At 38.6% G+C, this 19,325-nt stretch overlaps 1 protein-coding gene across 1 annotated transcript in view; it reads right to left on the bottom strand.

Annotated features, from left to right (window-relative positions):
- Nucleotides 1-718: 718 nt before the first annotated feature.
- The window catches only part of ATP6AP1 (ATPase H+ transporting accessory protein 1), a 56,032-nt gene continuing 37,425 nt past the window's right edge, over nucleotides 719-19,325 (bottom strand). The window contains exons 7-10 of the mRNA XM_054807208.1: nucleotides 14,578-14,819; nucleotides 13,916-13,969; nucleotides 6,139-6,376; nucleotides 719-1,438 (exon numbers count right to left, since the gene is read on the bottom strand). Of these exons, the coding sequence (XP_054663183.1) occupies nucleotides 1,229-1,438; nucleotides 6,139-6,376; nucleotides 13,916-13,969; nucleotides 14,578-14,819 (744 nt within the window). The 3' untranslated portion in view covers nucleotides 719-1,228. The remainder of the gene's footprint in view (nucleotides 1,439-6,138; nucleotides 6,377-13,915; nucleotides 13,970-14,577; nucleotides 14,820-19,325) is intronic.

Genomic DNA, 19,325 nt, shown 5'->3' with positions numbered 1-19,325 from the left:
CAAATGTAATTTTGTCAAAATGATATCTTTGTGTTCTTTAACTACTAATAGAACATGCACAGTCATAACAAAACATTACAGAAGAAAGAATGAAAATGTTATTTTTACCATTTTTTACCCTTTTTCCATTGCTCTTTTACTATTTCCTAGTTTTTCATAACATTTAGTAAATTACTTCATAATCAGATTGCCCAATAAGATGTAGTGTCTTTATTAATTGCTGAAGAATTCAGCACACATTGAATGTTTTCAGGCTTCTGGAGTCATTGAGATGACCATAAACATGCTCAGACCGAAAGAGTACATTAGCACAGTGCTTCTAATGACTTCATTTTTTTTTCCCCCCTTTTTTGTACAAACTTCATAACTACTCCAAAGATACCTGGAAAAGGAGGGATGCTAAGAAAATTACCTTATCTCTGTTAAGATGCTGTCTGCACTGGCACATTGAATCATACTAGGTTATGAGCTTGAAAAGTTGCATTCATTGCCATGATGCCACAAAGAATTTTGTGATCAGTTTGGACAGGGACCTAGTAACTTGGTAACTCCATCAGCTGTTCACGGCTAAAACAAACGCATAAGTTAGCATTACTCAACATAAATCTCAGAGACATAAGATAACATTAGAGGGAAGCTAAACCTTAATCCACCCATTCTCACTTGTGATACCACATCTGAACAAAGTGATGTATTTTGAAAAAACTTTTCAAGACCATTTAGTTAATGACTTATACTTTATTAGTTCTGTACATTTCTGGATGGTTTTCTCAAGAGAAAAAATGACAAGACACAGTTCAACCTCCTTAAGATGTAGCATCAACATGATGTGTACTAAAGAGCCTTTAGAGAGACCAGTAGTTACAATATATATTTTCCTATCAAATAAGTTATTTATCCTCCCCTTTTATCTCTGTTGTGATATCCTTTCTTTGCCAATAATAGTTAATCTGAAGGCAGTTTGTAAAGGTCTTTCTAATAGCTAGATAGAGTAATAACCTCTACAGCCTCACCTTAGACCTTAACACAGATAGCTGTTAACAAATGAAAGTAATAACAAGTAGAATTATTATTGTTGCCAAGCATAAGGATCCTTTTTATATGTAATTTAATTATCTCTTTCTACCATTATATCTTTTTAGGTTACACATATTATGAAGTAGAAAGGTTATAAAAATCATAAATATCAGACCAGGAAAAGCCATAGCAGCATTAAGTCAATCCATGACTATTCTGTCTGAGGAACTGACAGAGCCGGACCTTTGGGATCATCAAATCTGCTGTTTGTTGTGAGCTGCATGATCATATGGATTCCATAGGCCAGGATCCACAGTAAAACTATAGATGTTACCAACCCCATCCAGATTCCAGGTGTGAAGAAACCTGTACAATCACTTGCGTAGGAAAACTGGTTGTTTTCAATGTTGAAGCCTTGAATCTGAAAATGAAGATAGGTAGAAATAGGAGTGCAATTAAGTGTGGAGCATAGGCCCTACTTTCAGGATATATGTGGTAATTACAAAAACCACACCTGTTAATTACCACTCACACTCTGCCCATTAAAAAAGATGGAGAACGAAATCCTCTGCATAACAATTTTCCAGGTACCCTTTTCACCCAGGAAATTAAAGATGCAAAATTCATTTGTTTGGCAGGAAGTAGGTTTCCCACTTCGGAAATTTATGTTACTCTTAGAAGTGAAGTCACAAAGGGGACGTGTGATCAGTATTGCTCAATGACCACTTAAAACTCAAAACCCTTGAAAGCATAAGAGTTAAGGCCCATCACCAATCATGAGATTTGTTGAAATACCCTGAGATTGCTAGCTAATAACTCTTTGACAAGCAGAACTCCTGAAACCTACTTTAAAATTCATCTAACGAAGATGACCTTTTTGGCTGAGTTTTAGTGAAAGTTCAAGGAGAAAACAGTTGTGAAACCTTTCTTCCCCCTCCTTAGACATCAGATACTCAAAACAGGAGAGAGGGCTTGATTTATTGAGGTGTGGGATCTGTGATGTCTATTAACATATGAAACCCATATAAGCTTTTCCAGCGGTTAGAAAAACCTGTAATATCTCTCCTTTGACTGGATTCTTGAGGTCTGCCACTGACTGAGCTCCTACCAGATTATTTTCCTCAGAAAAATCAACTAATTTGGGGATCTATTCTCTGCCTAGCCACCAATTTTGCAAAAAGTATCAACAAACTGAATGCCTTTGACACCACTATCCTTCTAAAAATCTTGTTAAAACCAGTCAAAGGATTAGAAAACTATGAAGAAAGAGAAGACAATCCCCCCTCTACACACATACACATAATGACATAAGCACTGATTCCTTCAGAAGGAAGGGAATCTAACTGGTGAAAGAAAATTAAGGAAGGAAAGAATTAATCTGATCTGTGTTTTTGAGTCTTTCTTAAATAATTTTATAAAGAAAAATGAAGACTGGGGTTCATGTATTTACAGAGTCTTTGAAATGGGTATGCAAGGAAAGCATCAAACATCATAAATCCACCAGTAAAAAACAAGACTTAAAACTGACTATTTTCTATAAAATATTCTAGAATAAAATAAAAAAGGAATATTTTATTTAAATCACTTCCCTCACCAGGCAATAACCAAGGAAGCAGAAGATCATGGATTTCTACTTTTCTATGTTCCCACTCCATGATTATTCTGTGCTTTATGATAAACTAAATGGAAAACTTTGTGGTAATAAGAGTTTGAACTTCCTAGGAAAGGTGTTGATACAAACATTGAAGAAATTAGTTTGTGGCTTGCATACCATGCTACACTAGTAAGCACTCTTGAGTTCATTCGTGGCTCAGCCACATAAAGTTAATATGTACATAATATATGTGTTAAGACCAATGTCTATACCTTCGAGAACGCTGATTAATAAAACTATTAGGATACGCAGAATGAAGAGTTATTTAGGTACTATGGAGGTTAAGACAATTTTAGCAATTTCAGCTTTTCTGGGCCTCTTTTAGAAGAATCTTTCCAAGTCAGATCATGGCAGCTAAATTGCAAAAACTGCCTGCTTTCACTATAGGCAGTCAGACTTCTGATTAAAGCAGGATTAGTGAAAATAAGCTTACGGGTTGGATAACTGTTTGCACAGTTTTAGAGAACACAGGTGATTACCAAAGCCTTCGCTTGTTAAGCCACTGCTTTGACAACAGATGAGAATGTGAATAGGAGTTATAAAATGTCGTCTGAAAGACTTATTTACAATAAAAACAGAAAGCAGGTGATGATTTATGTCATTTTTGTTGAAAAAAAAGGATTGAAATTTTGGAAAACAATACACTGTTCTTAGCACATTTACAAGAACTCTCTGAAGCACTTAACAGGTATATTTGGTTTAGAAAGGCTTTACCGCTTCTGATTTAGAGCCAGAAATACTGAATTTTATTATGTCAATCCTACTGTGGCTTTTTTGAAGCAGGATTATGCCTATTGAACCTCCGAGGTGAAAGTTTTAATTGTACATTATTAAAATGCTATGTCTACTTTTAGGTGGGAGATGAAGTATATGCAGGGTTCTTTTATTGCTTTTCTGAAGCTTTATAATTTCTGTGGGCGTGTTGGATACCAGGTGGGAGATAAAATTGTGACTCCTAGCAGCATTTCTACATATAGAAAAGTTAAAAATACTTACATGTGATTCTCTAATTTTTATGAATGTAAAAGTCTTTTGGATACAGGCCTGTGTACTGCGGAAGTTTTAATTTTAGTGTTTGGACCAGTGTCATTTGTCTTGGTTATACTAGTCTGCATTTACTGTTAATTTTAAAAATATTTTTGAATGGAGTTTTCTCATCATTTGACCTTTGACAAGCCCTTCAAGTAAAATCTTTTGTTTTCATGGCTAAGTGTAGACTGAACATCTAATTTTTGAACTTAAAAATATTTTAGCCACAAAGAATCCTAATAATCTTGATTTTAAAGTTTTTGGCAGTTTTTTCTTAAGAACAAAGGTGCTTCTAAACCATTATGACACATACTAAAGAAAAGCAGTGTTTTTGGCAGCAGCTTCCTCTAACTTCAGACAATTCTGAGATCCTCAAAAGGATAAAAGGTATCATGGTAGAGCAACCATTCCTATAACAACAACAACAAAACCAACAAAAAACCCCACCAAAACCAGAGCAGTTTTGGTGCTGTGTACAGCTGTGAGAGTAGGGCACACCTAGACAGCATCCCACAGAGGTTCTTTAGGCAGTAGTGACTGAGCTAGCTCCAGAACCAAAGGAAAAGGCTGTATCAGTTCAGCCTTGCCTGGGAACAAGCTATGCGAGGCTTCACTGTGCAGGTGCCGTGTCCATCTAATACAGCGATACTGTTTTCAGGACCCAAGATTGCAAAGTGCAATTGTACCAGCTAGATTGGCATTGGATCCTTGTTTCTGGTTCATTGCATAACGTTGACATGAAAATCATGTTCCTCAGTTTCAGCAACAAGATTTTGTGCTGGCTGCAACCACTGAGCACATCCCATGTGCTTTTTTTCACCATGCAGCAGAGCTTGGGTTTTTCCAAATCTCATTCTAGAACAAAGACTTATATTGAGATCAATCAGATTTCACTACATATCAGTGGAAGATATCTAGAAAGGTATGATCTAGTTCAGACAGAACTTAGAAACGAGCCCAGAATAGTGACTTTCTGTTTTCTCAAACAACAGAAAAGATCAGAATAGGACTTTTCAGGTTTTGTTCCATGTTTAGGACTTGATCACAGAAAAAGGCCTTTCCCAGGAGGAACTGGAAGTTCTGTTGTCTGAGCAGTGGAAGCCCCTGCTGCTCCAAATTGATAAGGAAACCTACTACTTCTACTCTCAATCAAGACCCCAATGAAACGATGCCTACTAAGGATGGAGCAAGGCCTCTCTCTAAGCTCTGAGAAGGCAGCAGTATCAATGTACATAGAAACTCAAGGAAAAGATATGTTGTAAGTGGATGCTTCATATTTTCATAGCCTATGTACTCTCATAGCCTAGTGATGCCAAAGTCTAACTTCAAAGAGTTGACTAGGCAAAGTACAGTTGTGTGGACTCAGGTATTTTCAGGCCTTTCCATAAAAAATACCATCAGGAGGAACTTTCACAGCATTGGTGTGTATTGCTATGTTCCTTCTCAAAAAAATGTGGGACTCGATCCTGAATTTGTGGAAAATAAGTCTCAGCACCAATGCTCTTCCGTTGAGATTTCCACCATTTAAGCATAAATCTCAAATCTGGGCTCAGATTATTGAGATTTGGTTTATTACTGAAATCATTAATACAATTATATCAGCATTTGTACCCAGTTATAATGGGGTTGCCTCATCTATGACAAACAGAGTCCAGTTTGGAATTATTGCTATCATTTCCATGATCGCTCTAATCAAAGAGATCCCTTAGTGCAATATGGTTTTAAGATATAAATGTTGACGTGTTTCTCATAAGTCAAGATCAATGCTCAAAATAATGAAGATGCAGTCCTCTACACCTCACATATGTAGCCTGTACTACTGCACTAAATACACAGAAAATCTATGCCTCATTCAAAAAAACCCAAACAGCTGCTTTCCTTCTGGGCCATGCGGGACCTAGTATTTCTCCGATTGAAGTCCATGGCAAACCTTCCATTAAATCTAATTGCACCCGGCTTTGTTTCTATCTGTAGGAGCACAGACGGTCTATGTCACTGAAAACAGTAACCACACTAAGCTGTACTTTCCTAGGTAAACAAAGTGCAAAGAAATCAAATAAAAACAAAGTAAGCAGCATGAAGCCACCCACCTAAGAGGCCCATGTTTCCAATAGCAGCCCAATTCATTAAACAGGCATGGGGACTTAGTCATTCTTTGCCTGATTAAGCGCATTTGGGTTTATTGGTTTTTCTTTTCCGTGGACAACTTCATAGTTTTTTTGTTTTTCAAAGCTGTGCTTTCATGTTCTTATTGTTCAGCAACTGCCGTCTTTTTTACCCCTTTATTGAATAGCTCACCTAGGGCGAACAGCTTTTCTTTTACATTTTTCCCTCAGGCTGAAATGAAAGTAAGGGCATTATGAATGTGTGTCGTTCAGCACCTACAATAGCAAGTAATAGTTCTTGGAATTATCTCTGAAATGGCAATGTGTACTCACTTGCAACCTGGAAATGAAAACATCCCAGTTTTTTGCCTCATCGTTGGATGGAATCAGCCTTGCAGGATAGAGATTGCTTGTTCCCACCAGCTGACAATGAAATGAATACTCTGCAGGAGCAGAGATGACAGAAACATTAAATTTAGCCAACTTTCCTTCATCTTGTACAATCTCAACCGAATCTAAAGTGGACCAATTTCTAGCCGAGCTTCCATAGAACTTATTGCTCATTAAAAACCTAGAAAGACAAGAGAGGGGGAAAAAAAAGTCAAAATGACGGAAGGAAAAAGTTAATATTCTTATGATAAAGTACCAGTGGCAGATAAAGATTCACTATTGCTAGCTGCAAACGTCACAGTTGGTATCTTAGCTTGGCCTCCCACGTCATTAGGATTGGTCATAAGTGAAGAGACTCTGTGAATATGTTTTTACTACTTCTTAGAGTTTCATCTCACAAGCACAGCTTTCCGTAGCTGTGGCAGGCAAGGAGCAAATACGATTTCATTCTTCAAGGGCCTCTGTCTGTGCAGTATTTCATCAGTTACCAACAGTTTATAATCAGTAGAGCAGAACCTGAGAGACTGTCAGTCAGCCTGCAGTGGCTCTCAGTAAACATTTCTTGGGATTTTTTTAAAATTGCTTTTATGATAGGTATGGGCATGATAACCATTCTGATTTATCATTGCAATTCTTCCTTGGCTCAGATGCCTAAATGGCAATTTCCTTTGCAAATGTCTGAATTTGGTGTAGAAGAGAGAGTTTTTTCTCCCTGGAGGGTGGGGAGGGTCATCAGCCCTATCTTCCCAATTTGTAGTGGGTTAGGTACAAATAAATACTTTCTCATTTTGAAAAGGTCTGTGTATATGCAGTATTGCAGCAGTTTCCAGTAGTTTATAATCTTTATAAATTTATCTACGTTACTACCACTGCAGGCTGAACACCTCCCAAATGTTCTGAAGCAGAAATTGAGAACATGCAGAAGTACACCCTAATTCTTTACAGATCAGGACTATGTCCTAGTCTTTACCACTTTTTACCCAGTTACTTTTAGGTATTCAAGTTATCTCATAAGGAAATGATAAACTTTTCTCCTTATTGTATGTTGCTTAGTACTTTAACCCTACTTGGCCTATGTATGTATTGCTTTATATAGATTGCTGAAGATTTTTTTTGCTTATTGATAACCACAAAGGCTTTAGAAGAGGAATCTTTGTAGCAGTGAGACTTGCTACAAAATGAAATATTCTAATATTTCAATGGGTAACACTGTATGTGGATTTTAAAATTTGGAGTAATACCTATATGCAATTATAATAGGTTTGAAAAAGTAAGCAGTCATTTATAAATGTGGCACAATATAGAATATTTTATGTTCTATAGGTGTTATATGTATATATAGAGAGAATATTCTCTGTTGTAGAATATTGCTTGTTTGTTCAAATTGATTGCTTTCAGTAGCATGTCATCCACACAACATAGAGTCTAAACTCAATGCAAACAACCCTCCTTAGGAGTAACACACAAAAGTTGACAGGGTAGGTTACTACAGTAATTGAGCCTTTTCCTTTTTTTTTTTTTAATAATCTGTGTCTTTTGATTCATGTGACTTCATAACCCTTAAGAGTTTCAAAATGCTCAGAAAGAATCTCAGAACTCAAAGTATCATTCAAATAAGAAAAGGATGTTTTGTTGTATGGCATTCCTTACATTTTGAGCCTAAACAGCTCTTTCCATACAACATTCAGCTGCAAGCATCAGTGAAAAAGAGAAAAACATTTGAATTTAGTCTAGCACACAGTCACAAATATTTATGGAAAATATTATATTGTTATAGTGATAAAGTTACAAAATTAAAACATGTATTAGCCTAGATATTAATTGCTAGAAGAAATGAATCTTTTCCTGATATACAGCACAATCGGAACAGAATTGCCATGGTGTCTCAGTAGCAATGCTATAGCACTAGCTGAAGGCCAGTTATAAGCACAGAGAAGTTTACTTAAATGTTTGTGCCAACCATAGGTGCTGGGTGTGCTCTGTACTTTTGCTGAGAAGATAAGAAAAGTGATAAACAAGGAAATTCTTTGGAGACTTACCATATGAACAAACAAGTTTTATAAGGCTACGTATGTGAGTACAGTCTAAAGTGACCTCCAAGAGAACACTGTCTCTTCACATTGTACCAAAGACCAACATTTTTTGTTACTTACAGATTTATGAGAATTAAGATTGTGGAGCATGGTTAACTTAATAATACAGGCTTTTATCCTTAGCATTTTTCCAAGCAACTGATAGTGAATAACCTCCAACAAGCACACACTTAACTGATACAACTATAATTCATTAATTTACAAAAAAGACATTCAAACAACAAAAATCAATAGTATTACTTCATTGAGTTTAATATTTTCTCAGATAAGTAGATGGCAAATGGAATGAGCATAATATAGCAAATGAATGACAAGGGGAGGGGAGACAAAGATTTTATCTGCAGAACTGAAAGTACCTTGGGTTTATAGGAAATGCTGCGTTCATATTAAGCATTAGAGCAAATACAGGAAGCAAACTTTCACACAGACATTATGTACTTTATGCATTGTGGCACAAACAATTCCTGGTCATAGGCCAGCCTCCCTTTGTGCCACATAACCATAAGAACTATAAATGCTACCGCCTGTTACTGATCATCTCATGTGGTTATTCATTGCAAGGAGAGACTTCTGAAAAGGAAACTAGCTGGAATTACCACTGTTTCAAAGATTCAAAGAGAAACACAACTGTTAGGTAAAAGACTTTAAAATGTGGTTTTTGGGTCAATTCTATTCTGTACACGCTATGAGCAACAACAACAGTAAAGTACTTATCAGTGTAAGTGGGGAAAATACTAATGCTCTGCACTTCCATCCACTTTGACACCTTTTCCCAGAGGAGATGACAAGACAGGTGCTTGAACAGCCGGATGTCATCGGCTCCTGAGAGAGCTGAGATGATGCTTCTCCCAGCAAAAACTACCGCCCACTGCTCCTACCCCTGCTGCAGCAATAGTTCACTTTTCTAAAACTAGCACAACCAGAAACACTCTGCAACCTGTCCCTAACACCTCACCTCTCGGTGGCAAGTGCAGGAGGGTGAATGGGACTGCTGCTCTTGCTAGAGAGAGGGAGATGGCAGCTGCTTGCATTGGATGAAGCTATTGCAGCTGCTGGTAGGAGGTGGGATATGACTAGCTGCTTACCATGAGGTAGTAGGCTAGTGGTGTAAAGGCAGGCTCTGGATCCAGCTCATGCTGCTGAAGTTAGAGCCTCTTTTATTCATGAATAAATTGAGCTATTTGAATGTGGTCCTCTCTGATGTCACTATCTGTCTTCAAGGGATGCTCTCCCACACTTAAGTAAACGGCCTTACAGGATAAAAAATGCAGTCATGGCTTTAAGCTCTGTTCCTTCCCACCTCTTTGCCCTGCTTGTGTCCTGTTTATTGAGGCAGACTGCAATCTTACTGAGGAATCTTGAACAAGAAATGTAATCAAAATGAACCGAACCAGAAGGGGAAAACAGAGGTTGAAATGTATCTCTGTGGGTTTTAGAAGCTCTTGACAATAGATGTGCTGAGGTAAACAAGGTGAATAAAGTGTTCCTGAATCATGAAAAGATCAATGGATTTTTCTGGTTCTGTTAGGTATATCTTATTATTTGCATTATATGCCATACAATATTGTATTATGGTAGCTAAAACAAGCCTAAAATGACACAATCACCTCTTAAATCAAGAGATAATCCAATAGAAAACAGCACAAATAACCAGGTGTGTCTTTAGCAGAAAGTTTTCTTTATAAAGGCTTCTGAGGTGTTGTGGGTTGATGCCAGCCTGCAGCCAAGCACCCATGTAGCTGCTTGCTCACACCCTATCCTCAACAGGTGTATTGGGTTTGCATGGCAAGGTTTTGGTAGTGGGGGGGCTACAGGGGTTGCTTCTGTGAGAAGCTGCTAGAAGCTTCCCCTGTGTCTGATAGAGCCACAGCCAGCCGGCTCCAAGACGGACTCGCCGCTGGCCAAGGCCAAGCCAATCAGCGCCTCTGTGATAGCATATTTAAGAAGGGAAAATAACAGTTAGGGAGAGCTTTTGCAGCCAGAGAGAGGAGTGGGAAGATGTAAGAAACTCTGCAGACACCAAGGTCAGTGCAGATGGAGGGGGAGGAGGTGCTCCAGGCGCCGGAGCAGAGATCCCCCTGCAGCCTGTGGTGAAGACCATGGTGAAGCAGGCTGTCCCCCTGCAGCCCATGGAGGAAGGATGAGGGGGTGTAGAGATTCCACCTGCAGCCCGTGGAGGACCCCACGCCGGAGCAGGTGGAGGCACCTGAAGGAGGCTGTGGCCCTGTGGGAAGCCTACGCTGGAGCAAGCTCCTGGCAGGACCTGTGGATCCGTGGAGAGAGGAGCCCACGCCAGAGCAGGTTTGCTGGCAGGACTTGTGACCCCGTGGGGGACCCATGCTGGAGCAGTCTGCTCCTGAAGGTCTGCACCCCATGGGAGAGACCCATGCTGGAGCAGTTCATGAAGGACTGTAGGCCATGGGAGAGACTCACATTGGAGAAGTTCATGAAGGACTGTCTCCCGTGAGAGGGACTCCATGCTGGAGCAGGGGAACGATGAGAGGAGTCCTCCCCCTGAGGATGAAGAAGCGGCAGAAACAACGTGTGATGAACTGACCGTAACCCCCATTCCCCGTCCCCCTGTGCCGCTGAGGGGGGCAGAGGTTAAAGCCGGGAGTGAAGTTGAGCCCGGGAAGATGGGAGGGGTGGGGGGAGGTGTTTTAAGAGTTGGTTTTATTTCTCATTGCTCTACTCTGTTTTCCTTGGTAATAAATTAGATGAATTCCCTCTCTAAGTTCGGTCTGTTTTGCTCATGATGATAATTGGTGAGTGATCTCTCCCTGTCCTTGTATCGACCCACAAGCTTTTCGTTATAGTTTTTCTCCCCTGTCCAGTGAAGGAGGGGAGTGACAGAGTGGCTCTGGTGACCCCCAGCCAGGGTCAACCCACCACAGTCTTTTTTGGTGCCCAATGTGGGGGCTCAAGGAAATTGAGTTAAGGATAGTAATTGGAAGAGGCAACGGGCAAAACATGGACTGAACATAGGAAGAGACTGAAATAGTGGTGAAGGGACGAGGGGTGGATTCTGTGTGTAAATTGTCCACTCTTGTTTGGTGTTGTGATGATGTTATTTTGATTTTGGTGTGAGGAATTCTTTTTTCTTTTTTGTAGATGTGATTAGTGTTTGTGAAGTTTTTATGTTGAATGTGTTTTTTAATGATAATTCTTAAATATGTGATTCACAGAGGCGAGGGGTGGAATGTGTTGGGTTTGCATGACAAGGTTTTGGTGGCGGGGGGGGGGGGCTACAGGGGTGGCTTCTGCGAGAAGCTTCTGTGGAGCCTGAGTTTCTCATCCCAGCTTCAAGGCCTGTTTATGCATTTCGGTGTTTAGTTATAACGTATTCAAGTAGAAGCACGGGTCAAGAGAAACTTTGAGTATTTTACTACAACAGGCTCAAAGGATGTAAAAAAAAATTCCAGAATAAGAGAGAAAACATGAACCATTCACCTTTTGTACTAATGTTCTCCTTTAATTTACAGTCAGTCTGTCTGCAGAGTTGCTTCGAATTTCTTCTCTTCAGATGCACCTCACATTCATAACCACATTAAAGTTTTCTCCCAATAAATAATTAAAATTATAAGATTTTAACAAACAGATGACTAAACATAAATCTGAATAATCATTAAATCCATATGCGTGCACTAACATCACATTTGATCTTCTTATGCTGCTGCAGCAATCAAAATCTAAGAGAAATGTTTCAACTGCCAAAGCATTTTGTTTCTATAGTAGCATCCTAAGGTTTGCAATTTACTGTTGTATAGTTGAGCAAAACCTACCTTAAAGAAAACAACCCCTCTAAGATCTATCAGTTAACTCTGTAGCTAGTTTTACAGCACAGTGTCATGTTCCATAGGATTTCCAAGTGCTTTAGGATTCATATTATTTTCTTGGAATTGTAATTTTACTAGAAAGCATGGCATTATGCTGAGGATGCTCACATTCAGGACAAATGTAGAAAGCAACAGATTCATTCATACAGAAAGCGATTACAGGACAGCAACTAAGACCTGCAGTAGTATGAGCAAAGACGCAGAATGAGAATCCAGGGCACTGTTTTGGTGGGTCTGTCTGTATGAGAGTGAGACAGGAGCAGTAGACAGAGAAACACCAGGGCAGCACCAGAGAAAGTGATATTTTGTGACTTGGAGTAAAAGACACAACTTAGGCAAAATCTTGGTTTGAGAACAGTATTTTTGGAATAGGATCCAAGGAAAATGTTTCTTAAATTCCCTGTGGTGTTCAGGGAAATGTATTCCCCTGTGATAAATTACAGTACTGAAACCAAGAAACGCTTGACTCCATCACAAAGGACAAGTCTCAAGGATCCTATACACAGCTAACTACAATACTCAAAAAAGTAAAAAAACCTACACTAACAGCAATCTCATCTGTACATTTTGTTCTTTCACAAAGCTCTAGATGCTTGGGGTGGAGGGGAGATGTTAAATAACAAAGCATGTTTGGTTTCTTGCCACCTACCATGGCCTCTGATGATGACTGCAAGTGTCTCTATACACTCCAAACGCAATTCCAAACACATCACTGACTCTCTTCAACACAAGGCCTTCTGGGGGTTCTTTTACCTAAATGTAGAATGTCCTTCTATCTCAGTGTAAATAACCATATTTATTTATTCGTGCTTATCGTCTTTGCGCCATGTGCCTCTTTTACTCTCCTATCAAAATGATTTTCAAGCTCTGATTGTCTCCTACATTATTACTTTAAAGTTCCTCTCTTTGGTTTCCTTGGATTTCAATGTCCTTTATTCAAGATGTCAAAAGCATTTTAGATGGCAAAACTCGTTTGTCCTTCTGCTGTCCAAGCAAACATCCAGTTCATCCTCTGAGATATTCAAATTTAATTCAGTGCAAGTTCCCTGGCCCAAGTCCTTTCTGAATAAATTTAAGCAACTAACTGAGGTACCTGAATGAATACAGCAGGCCACATTATCTTCACCAGAGCTTAAGAAAATAATTTTAACTGCTGTTCCTGCTGCTGAGGAAAGAACTGACATTTGTGGATTAGCAGCTGTATGACAGCCCTCAAACAGCAGCAGATGCTTTTCCCATCCCTAGAATCCACCAGTGAGAGCAACAGCTGCAAGCTCTCCCTTTGACTTTTCATCTCAAGTCTTCCTATTCCCTAACTTTTCTTCCCTCTTCTCATGGTAGGAGAAATGTGGTCTTGTCACCACCCATGGAGCAGAAAAATTACGAGGTCTTGCACCTCTTATTAGCCACAAGCTGGCTCTGACAGAATATGCTGGTAATCCACATTATGACTAAATACAACCCTGGTCATGCAAGCAGACTTCAGTCCCTAGAATTGTTTACAAATCACAGTTAGATTTCCCTGAGACAGGATGGTGGTCTGATCCTATTAGCAAAGCAGGATGTTGCATATACCAGCACCTTACACCACTTTTTCAGAACTTTAGCCGAGCATATTAATATATTCTCTATAAAGACTGTATTATTTTTCTCCTGCATAGTAACTCCTCAGAACAGAAAGCAACTCGTAATTTCAAAACCAGTTTCACTTAACTCCTCTTTTTTTGCTCCTAATTTACAAACAGGCTTTGTACATCACAAATATCTATTTAAGAATAAATCATAAGTTACCTTATCTCTAGGCTGCTGATTCCATTCACTGGCTTTGTGTATTTTAATGACAGTCTAAGAATAAGAAACAGATTTTTAATGTTAGAGTAGTCAGCTTTAATTAGATCATTGTGACATTTCAATCGGAGGGAATATTCTAAATCAATAGGCAATTACAAAAGTCATATAGCAAAGGTTCAGTACACAGAAAAATATGACAAAATATTTCTGGAGGGTCTTTTTTTACCCAAGAGCAGGTGCTTCAAAGTAAAGGACAACAGAGATCATGTTTCATTAATGTACCTCCAGCTGAATTACTACCTAGTAACTGGCAATACTCCCTTTCAAGGGAATTTTACAATGAAATGATGATCTCATTAATGCCAGTGGAGATTTCTGTGACTGTGAGATCCAGCACAGGGAAACCTGTTTGGACCAAATATAAACAAACAAGGAAGTAAGGCATGTAAGAGGAAAAAAATTGTGAAAATAAGAGGCTGCATCCGAACAATTTTTGTGGTTTTGACTCAATCTTTTTCTTCTGAGAACATCCAATTTAGTATTTTTTATTTTGGATGCTTGAGAAGAAGAAAATTAAATTAGTATTAACTAGACATTGCACCGTTTCTGATTAGTTTTCAGAATGATATGTATTATGATAGGAAATTTCTTGTGCTACTCACGTTGTGTTGATGTCTGAGCAGTCAGAGTATGAAAGATCCACATTCTGCCTTACAAATGTTGTATTTGTCAAATCTATAAAAACCGAACTGTTGGCTTTAAGGCTGAAATTACTAGCGTAAAAAAGGATGCATATATTATTTCCAGTGGTCACATTCAGAGGAGGATATGATAAAGTGTCTTCTTCCTCAGTGGCCATTAATTGTCGTCTTAATTTCCCGACTACATCAGTTCTTCGAGAAATCTGGAATAATAGCACATTAACAATTCATCTCCTATGTACGAGATAATAGCAGTTGAACACAGACCTTCACCATTCTGTACCATGAGCATCCATCCTTCTTAAATTCTCAGTCAACCTCAATATTTAATATTGTCTGTCCATTTAATTGGCAGTATGGAGGATAATGAGGTGGTGTTAACCTAGGTTCCCATGGTCAGGTGTCCACAGGTGAAAAGAAACACCACTGATCTTAGGCAAATGCATGTAGAACCATGTTGTCAATGCTGCCTTAAGATAGTACTAATCATTAGTGCTAACAGGTAAAAGAATTTTATTTTTTTTACAAAAGAATACACTGAAATAAATTAACTTTTTTTTCTGCTATAAAATCACAAGAAAACTTCAAATTGCCAGTTCAGTAACCACCCCCCTTCGTAACAACAGTAGTTTTTGCACTCGTCATTTTAACAGGCTTGAAAGCAGGCTACTTACCTACAGCAGTGTTATATTTAGACTCTTCTGATGGCTTCTGGAAAAAGATTTATGCTCATTTGGCTGATGTGGTGAACTCCTACAAGAGACTTCACTGCATATATACATTTGCTTTTAGGAGTTTTCTAGGCATTCCCTTTAATAGATAATGTTTTTTTTACATATATGCCCAGGGCATCCTTGGTACAACAGCCCCATTGATATCAACGGTAAAAGCTAGCTGACCTTATCAGATGATAACTTAATCCTGTTGTTCACTTCTTACTCTTCACTTCTTACTCTGTTCATATCTGGGCTATTCCATCTATTTTTAAGACCCATGTCAGCTTTACAACTTTGTATTCTGTAAGTGGCCTCTGCCCTTGGATAACTTTGGGATACACGAAATGAGAGGCATCACAGGGGTTACCAGAACTATAATTATGTGGAGCTCCTGCCTGGAACCACTTTTAACGAGTTTAAAGACAGGCAAGGACCATTTTCCAGTCTGGAACAGAGGCTATCATATCTCTTTATAACCTGCCTGTGGAGAGGAGCCCCAGAAGATTTTGTCACCTTAACCGCTGCTCTCTAAACACTATGGGCCATCTGTTATTTACAACGCATCTTTGCAGATACCTCATTCTACGAACAAAGCAGAATGGGCTGAGTTAAAAACCTTTGACTAAACACTCAAATGAAGATTGCAATCTTCCTCTCCCATACATGCATACTTTATGAATTTCTTTTTAATTCAGAGTAGTGCCTTTTCAAATACATCAGAACATGCATTATTTTAAATGAATACCATTTTCTTTAAAAGAAGAGTGTAAAACAAAAGAAAATATCCAACTTTTGATATAAAACACTTAATCTTCCCTTAGGCTCTCCTGAAATGTAATCATTTTATTTCAAACTGAGAGGAAGAGCTGAAGTCTAAATTATATCCTGTCTAACAATTGACTTCACTATGTGGGCCCAGCACATCATCTAAAGAGGGCTTTAAAAACCACCTGCTAATAGCTGAAAACAAGGTTACGTTGGAGACTGTGATTGGGCTAACTTGGGGGATTAGGTTTAAGTATCTTAAAATAAAAAGAAAGCTATTAGAATATAATCATGAGACTACAGCTTTATTTCTATTGCTCTGCTGCCAGTACCTTGTCTTGAGGCTCTCGCATAAAGAGTCCCTTTCGTCTCTGAAAAAGCACATGAACTGAAAGAGCATTTGCCTGTAAAGAAGGGAGGTCAGGGACTAAGAAATCCACTAGTTTCCCATCATTAAACTTGTTTTAACAAATTACCCATGCTGAAGAAGGGAGGCAATACAGCTTGCTAAATAGATTTCTAAAAGTGGGATTTGTCTCGGTCATATTTGTGGCTGAATATACAGGCAGTCACGGACTGTGCAGCCCTGCGAGTCCTTACTTGCACAGCCATAGGCAGGCAGGACAACTACACCAAATGGGACCCTCAAAGCATCAGTTCTCTGGAGAAATGGCCCCCAAACCATTACCAGCCTGTATATTCATCCCTTCAGACTGAAGATGCATTTCTATAAGTTACCTGTGGGTGAGGTAATTTAGCACATCTGAAATCAGAAAGCATTACCTCACAGATATTCAAGAAAATTTAGCCTTGGGGCTGGAAGAAGGATCTCTGAAACATCCCAACCTGGGACCCAGTGGAGACCTGAAGACGGCAGTCGGTCCTTCCTGGAGCTGAGCTGCAGTGGGAAGCTGAGCGCTCCCCCAGTACATCCCTGCCTCTCTGCTTCAGGCACGTTTTCTTATTCTTTTGTTGCTGCACAAATATGAGCTTACTGAATTAAAATAATTTTTCCCATGCCATATATTTCATGCTAAACTATAAATGACAAGATACTTCCTTGAGAAATTGATTATATTTACACTGAATTCTTGTAAATCAAATTAGATTATTTGGGAACAGTCCGTAGTGGCAGTGTTGTCAATCATTAAACCATATTTTATTCTGTTGTTTAGTGCCTTCTTCACCTTTACCTAATCTGAACCATGCGATGTGTGAGTCACTGTCTTGTTCCTCTGGATTTATCAATTCCATTTTTGATCTCAGATATGCAGTGAACTATCACAAGACCTGATTAAATAAGACACAGAAAAGAAAGAGTGCAATTTATATTGTCCTAGACAAGAACTGAACACTGTAATTACTAACTGAACCTTCAATAGAAGTAGCCTGGACAAAATTCTTCCCTTTGATCTGTTTTGCAAGCCTCCTAATTCAGAATCATCTCTCTTGGAAAGGAGAAAGACAGCTGATCTGGCAACATTTTGATGCGCCAACATGCTGATCTTTTTTCAAAGCAAACAGACCTTAGATTCAAATTATTCATTTGTTTTGTTGTTGTTGCTGGGTTTTTGTTGGCTGTTCCAAAATAGAATGGCTAGAGACAAGAAAAAAGATTTGGGGCCATTTTATATATTTGAAATTACAAACAAATATAAATTGAATGGTTGCAAACACATACAAGAAAAATACAAAATACTGGGAAAATAAAATTTTCATTGGCTGAAAATATGAATGGTAATGAACCACAGAAGCAGGCTACATTTCACACATTCCAACGTGGGATTTTTGGATATCAGTTCAACAGATGGTTATGCCTTCTTTTTCAGTCTTGTACTACTTGACTTTTTTATTGCTATGTTTAGGTGTGCACATCAATAAGAATAAGAAAACTGTCCTGGTGGTGCTCATTGCTCCTTTTCATTTCTTATGATATGGATCTACGACCACATCCTCTCTGTAGACTTGTTGATCTTACTGTAGCAGCTAGAGGAAGGTCTCTCTGTACTTTCAAGGAGGGAGACAAGGAGGAGAAAGGGTACATTCCCTTTCTCTTTTTAGGTTGGATCTTAGCCTAGTCCCTGCCTCCATACTGGGCTACAGTGCGTTCTCTGTATATACACTACTTAGATGGCAAATGGTAATTTTTCCAGATTTAGTCATAACACGATTAAACCAGTTGTTGGAATCACAAAACTACCTTAAAATCGTACCTTCTAGTAAAATAAAAAAGTGCAATATAATAACCAGATATTTCTTATTAATATTAAACTTCATAAATGCAGAAAAGAGCCTGAAAATATTTAGGGAATTGATGTCCAAGACAAAAGCTCAAAATACACTGTGAAAGGGGAGGTAAAAAAATCCTTTTGGTCACCTATGAATTTGAAGGGCTGAATGATGAGGTAATTACCATCAATAATTCTTTTGACAGGATACCAAGTTGACTGTACACTTACATTTTCTCAATTCACTTTAACAGGGATCTTTACAATCTTTTTTCACAAAATATAATTTAAAAAATGATGCTAGACGGCTGTTGTGTGCTGAGTGCAGGGTTGCTGCTCCCAGCTGAATGGCGAATCACGCTGCTTGCTGGGGTTTGGCTGTGGGACATCAGAAGCCACTCAGCATTCACATCCCAGCCAAATATCAGCACATTTCAAATCCTTTTTCTGAAATTACCATTTCAGTTTCCTTCCCATGCAAACAGGTCAGTTTTCCTCCATGTTTTCTATCTGACGTAGCGTCATGGCCTCACTATGGACAGCATCACCACAACCCCTGCAAATATATCAGTTTTGCTGAAAGATACTGTACCACAAATCTGTGATGCAGGCAATGGCTGTTTGTATCTCACTGCTAAAGGTTAAAAATTTGAAAGGCATTAGAATTTGGTATAACCACAAAGATGTTCTTTGCAGTGTCAAGTTTATAAAATCACATGTATAGCAAACAGAAAGAATATTCTTGATTACACTTATTTCATTCATCTGTCGGTGCAAGACTGTAGCATAACAGTGCTTTGAGCTGTCAAAATCTAGAACATTAAGCAAAGAGTTACCAATTATCTCTATTTTTGAGAGTATTAACTGTTTACATTTTTATGATTTCTAGTGTTTTGTGGATTTTGGATTTTTCTTCCCCTCTAAGCTATCTTAAAATATAATTTCAATTTTGGTCCTAGATTTGGTGAATCTTGCACTTCATATAAACCTCAAGCAGTCT

This window comes from Grus americana, chromosome 1 (assembly GCF_028858705.1).
Source record: "Grus americana isolate bGruAme1 chromosome 1, bGruAme1.mat, whole genome shotgun sequence".
Lineage (NCBI taxonomy): Eukaryota > Metazoa > Chordata > Aves > Gruiformes > Gruidae > Grus > Grus americana.
The sequence above is the reverse complement of the archived record's forward strand: the minus strand, read 5'-3'. Positions and strand labels throughout refer to the sequence as shown.